This window comes from Megalops cyprinoides, chromosome 3, assembly GCF_013368585.1.
Source record: "Megalops cyprinoides isolate fMegCyp1 chromosome 3, fMegCyp1.pri, whole genome shotgun sequence".
In the NCBI taxonomy this organism is placed as follows: Eukaryota; Metazoa; Chordata; class Actinopteri; order Elopiformes; family Megalopidae; genus Megalops; species Megalops cyprinoides.
Window position 1 is genome coordinate 36,192,539 of NC_050585.1, and position 5,682 is coordinate 36,198,220.

General features: G+C 41.0%; 1 protein-coding gene across 1 annotated transcript; it reads left to right on the top strand.

Annotated features, from left to right (window-relative positions):
- The first annotated feature begins 2,822 nt into the window (after positions 1-2,822).
- On the top strand, positions 2,823-5,682 carry LOC118775475 (regulatory factor X-associated protein). Its single transcript, XM_036525416.1, has 3 exons — positions 2,823-3,638; positions 4,564-4,674; positions 5,153-5,682. Exons 1-3 carry the CDS (start codon positions 3,204-3,206, stop codon positions 5,246-5,248), a joined length of 642 nt encoding a protein of 213 aa, XP_036381309.1. The 5' UTR covers positions 2,823-3,203; the 3' UTR covers positions 5,249-5,682.

Consider the following 5,682-nt stretch of genomic DNA (forward strand, 5'->3'; position numbering starts at 1 on the left):
AGTGGAGTGGGAGCTCATTGGAGGATAAGTATTATTCTGCTGATGTCATCCATGTAGCTCGCAGGTACCTGAAAACTTGGAATGTGCCTGAGAGGGGTGAGATCAAGAAACCCTTGGTGACTTTGCCATCCCATCCCCAAAGAAATGAAAACAAGACCACTGTCATGGCGATTGTTGGCAAATAACACAGCAGGTTAGAAATCTGGGCCACCCTGCTTTCAAAGTCAATGCCTTAGCAACTGAACAGCTCAGGACTCACAGCAATCATCATTACACAGCACTAATATCATAAAAAGCAATATAATAATTCAAAAATCCACTTCTCTGATCTGTTTTTTACACACTGAGAGCCATCTACTCGATGTTCCCTTGTTCTACATGAAGCCAGACATAAAGAGTGAACTCATCCAACCATTCCAGTCTATCCAGTATCAAATGTGTAGCTCATTTCTGTCTGATCATAAATAACATGCTGCATTCGGATCACTTAGCTAAAAGATATGTGAAACCTCACTGAGTTTTTCCAAGGGAAAGATATATTCAGTCTGCAACAGAATACAGGAGACTGTGTCCACCCTAGATATAAACTATTTCCATGCCCATTTATATTATTATTATTATTATTATTATTATTATTAACAACAACAACAATAATAACAATAATAATGATAAAGTAAAAATATTAAATATTATTAAATAATAGTCTAAACAAGTCACTGTGTGGCTTTGATATTAGAGAAAAGTACAAAATCACTCCTTCTTGTACAAAGGGACAAAGCAGCTATTGGACATGCCTGCTTTGATGAGAATGGTGTAGGTATTGCAGTTCCTATGCACAAACTTACAGACTGTCAAGTTACATTTTAAAATAGTTACCGCACTTTTATGGAAATCATGTATCCCCACCTCTGGCATGCGGAGGTAAATGCATTCCTGATTTCCATTAACATAATTTTATATGTGAGATTTTTAAATGCTTTGAAGCCAATGCTTTTTAAATATAACCTTCACTGGAACCTTCTGCGATTAGTCCTCCAGACAACTTTCCACAATGGCACCCAGCGTGATGGTGTCTGAGGGAGTGAGGAGCCGACAGCAGCAGCACCTGTCATGGCCTGAGGTTTTTCCACAGAGCTCACTGACAGCGGGGTCCCAGAGGACCACCTGCACCCTGTGGAGTGGAAAATAAAAAAAAAAAGAAAAAGAGAGAGAAAGAGAGGGATGTCAAAGAAGTGCAAAAGAAGGGAAGAAAGAAACAAAGAACAAGATCCCCAGAAAGTCAGGGTCAGGATTACCAGTGCTGGCAAAAAGCCATTCTAGAACTGTAGAGTCTTACATAAGGCTGCTGGAATGTTCAGATTAATTGCCAAGCTTGGAAAGTTAAAAAAAAGGGAAAATGTTTAAGCTGATTGGTTTCACTCAGCTCCATTGTTAAGAATGTTATTATATCTGGACTGACAGCAGTCCACCTCCATGGCTACAGGCTTTAAGCCATTACATTCAAAGGGAATAGAGAGATTTGTCAGATGTGTTTGTGCGCTCTGTTTTTGGAAACCCTTCCATTAGAATCTCATTCTGTGCCAGTTTTCTATCCCCACCAGTCATAACCATCACTCTGTTCTCCCAGTTCTAAATCTAGATCCTATTACAATGCATATGCATTTCCTGATAACTAGAATGATCTGCTTAGCAGATCCTGTTATCACGGGTGATTTACACAGCTTACGATTCACATTGCATTCAGTTAAACAATCACATTGCTACTGAAACAATGGAGGTGTACCACCAAGGATTAAAACAGCCTTGCAGCCTTTAAAGTTCATATCATGTCAAACTACATCCCTGTTTATGCCTGTTCAGCTTGTTTTCTGTCTGAAGCAATTTCTATCTTACAGTACTGTTTCCCCTGAAGCAAAGCAGTCACTCTAAAATCACTCTAAAAGTTTAATTGGGGCAGCTCAAAATGCCCCCAGATTCACTCACCACACTGGACAGGTCTTTAGCAGCTTTTCACATGGACACTTGTAGAGGACCCCTGTCCTGTCTATTTCAGACTCTCAAACCGCTGTGGTCTTGACAGTAATGAATTATAAATTCTGAGGGCTGAGGATTTACTTATGTTCTTTTAACAGCAAACACATACAATATCAGTGATGCAGCCCCACAAATGATTTTTATTAGTGCTAACCCATATGAAAGAAATGTGAGGCCATTGTATTTTTAGCTGTCAGTGCTAAAAACTGAGTTTTATTTTTGTTATTTGTTTAACTACATTTAACAAGTTAAACACATATTTCTATAGAAATGTGGTTGGAATAAGTCATGTCTAAAGATGTGCTCTGCATTGCAATGTATATATCCCACAATGAAATACTCAGCTAGCAGACATCCTAGAAAATTTCCATCTTCTGCTAAACACATATAACGGTATCTTGAACCGTCGTCCATGGGTGCAGACAGATTCTGACCCCCAAGCACCGAACCTGGATCTGCTTTATAACATCAATATAAATGTTCACCCTTTTCCCATTTTTATTTTTCTTTTCACATTTCATTTGTATCAGTGGACATTCACCTCTGCTATTGGACACTTATACTCGTTAAGAAAACGCTTACTTCCCCATTTTATTTCACTATTGGCAAAAATTACTCTCCTTAAGTGTCGCGGAGTCAAGTGAATATTTTTTAAATGTTTACACTTAACAAGCAACTGCGTGTAACATAACCACTATCTACCACAAGAGGGAAGCCTCCTAAATCTTAAGCAGGTGTGATTCGCGAACAACTTCTAGCTAGCTGGACCATAGAGCCGTCGTGTTTGTTTTTATCAGGAAGGGGACGTGACAAGTGGGTAGCTGTCTTGCTTAAGCTCGGTAGCTCCAGTTTCCTTGGGATTTACAATTTTTATTGAATCATGAATGTACGGCCAAGTGTTGTGCGACTAGCCTGCTAAATAAATGCAACCTCGCCGAATCTGTCGGTAGTTACACTACCAGCTAACCAACGTTAGCTAACGTTAGCTAGCTAGCGCAGCTAATCGGTATCATAGAAAGGAAACCAGATGGCTAACGTTAGCTAGCCAGCTTGCTAATGCATTCACAAGCTAGCCGGGAAATTGGTTACTGACATTTGGGATCTCTTTCTTGCAATCTTGGTTTATAATCTTGGTTTTGGAATACAAAGGCACTTTTGGAATCAGAACAATGAGCGAAGAAGACACTTGCACAACGCCAGTGAGCAAAGACTCAAACATGTCGCTTTTGCTCACTAAAGACGGACAGACGTACTTCGTTGACAAAAGTGGCGTTGTAGAGAGCAGGAATGTGGTCACACCGCAGGAGCCCGACAGCAACATTTTCTCGTACGATATGGAGGACCCAGGTGAGGAGAGCGACGTACTGGAAACCGTGGACCCCAGGGACAGCACCGCTAGCCCAGAGGAACTAAACGACGAGGAGGCTTTCGGTGACAACGAAAATGTGACGAAGACATGCACGTACGAAGGGTGTACAGAGACCACGACGCAGGTGGCCAAGCAGAGGAAACCGTGGATGTGCAAGAAACACCGCAATAAAATGTACAAAGACAAATACAAGAAAAAGAAAAGCGATCAGGCTATGTCAACCGGAAAATTAGACGTAAGAGTTTATTCTAGTTTTATCTTTAAAACTGGCGCAAGGTCTTGAGTAACTAGCTATGCAGCTTGGAACTTAAATACTAGCAAGGTTTTCATCATTTCATCACCCCTCATGTTTTAAAATTAAGTCGTTTTGTCTTGCGCAGTATACAAAAGTAACATACTTTGCATCCTGTCACATATCCTGCCGCAGCAACGGTGCTGCGGCATCGGAAATCATCTGAGCGTTCCCTCTCAGGGGTGGGTCCTCTTGTAGCTTCCACTAATGTGAGGCTCACTTGCTCAAATGCCATGTGTTCAATGGAAAGATCTGTGATAGTGATCATAACGGCAGACTTTATTTTCTATGATGACTCACTCACCTCTTAGGCCAGCATAGACAGACCTGATTATAGTTGACCAGATTGTTTTTAGATGGCAATCTGCACGAACTGCCATAGTACTTAGTCAAGTGCTTAGGGAAACGCTGGGCTATTGTGTATAAGTCTTAACCCAGCATGGGGATACTAGGTGCAGTCTGTCAGGGTCTTCAGGAATGCTTACTTTCCCCTAGCACCCAGTGCACTCTTGCCTGTGATTACCTCATCAGATATACCCAGGCTAATAATACACGAATTGCTGTTTTGTGTGAATCCCAGTTGTGATTAATATTAACCTTATGGATGTTATTGGGCTATAGGCATGGCCAACCTGTAGGTTTGTCCTGTGGCACAAGTGGGTGTTGGTATCTGCAAGTTACCACAACATTCCCTTCATGTAATGATAACCTGTCATACCAGTTTTAACAAATTTTTTCACAGCAATATTTGAAAGGTAGAGCTGGAAATAACCCTTCTTGTGTAGAGTTAAACTGTGTTGTATAATTCATGTAGGAAGGTAATAATTATGTCTTTGACTGATATCTGATTTGTGTCTGTGTTGAGCAGGAAAGCACGGAGGAGAGACCAGTATCTGTCACCAAGCAACGCCTGGGTACTATGGGTGACCGTCCTGCCAGGCCATCTCTCATCGAACAAGTATTAAACCAGAAGAGACTGGTGAGTAAACATAAGTATGGACACATCCATCTGTTTTCCTTGTACACATTTTCTCTCTGTGGTTCATGATATGTCTGATTACATGCATGTCACTGATAAGTCCGAATATTTACCCTTGTAGCAGTAGCTGACATCCTCTCTTTGTGAAAGCACAAGCATGCCATAGGTATTTAGCTACAATCTACTCAGCAGCTATTTTTGTTTTGGTAATGTTGGTCAGAGAATGTTAGTAAGGTAAACTTGCTGTAATAAGTCAGATTCTAATGAGAAACATACTTTGTGCTGGTAAGCGCTACCCACTGCTGCTGGAGGAGGTAAAAGCTTGGCCGTTCATGTCGACATGAATTATGGACATTCCTGGAAAACTCTTGTTCTTGGACAACTTGGAAATGAACCTAAACAAAAGTTTTTTTTTTTTTTTTTTCCGAGATGCCATCAAACTCTGTACATGGCATGTATTATTTTTTTCTGTCCACAGTCTCTGTTGAGAAGCCCAGAAGTCATCAGTTTCCTACAGCAGCAGCAGCGACTACTGACCGCCCAGACCCGGGGACAGACGCAACAGGACTATTAAGGCCATTTGTGGAGGAGGAAACACAGTTTGTTTCTGTTGGCAGCCAGATATACGCTAGAAAAATCTGAACGATCCAGCTTGGACAGCTCTTCACAGGCCTCCCTAATGGGGTGCAGATAGCAGATATATTTCTGCTTAACGCAAGGCCTTCACAGACATTACGTCTATTGCCACGCTGAGAGGACTGTCTCCTCCATTATTGTGAAAACAGTTTGTGTGCTCATTGATAAGGCTTTTTTTAAGTTTTGCTGCATGTAGAACAATTGTTAGAACTTTGCAACAGTTATCCCAAAAAGGTGTCATAGAAGGTTTAATAGAACAGTGTGATTTTAATTTACATTGGACTTTCGGCTAGTTTGGTTTAGGTGTATTGCCACTAAACAACTTTTAATTTGCACTATGCACACAGAACCTCCCTATTTCTGTGTTCTAAT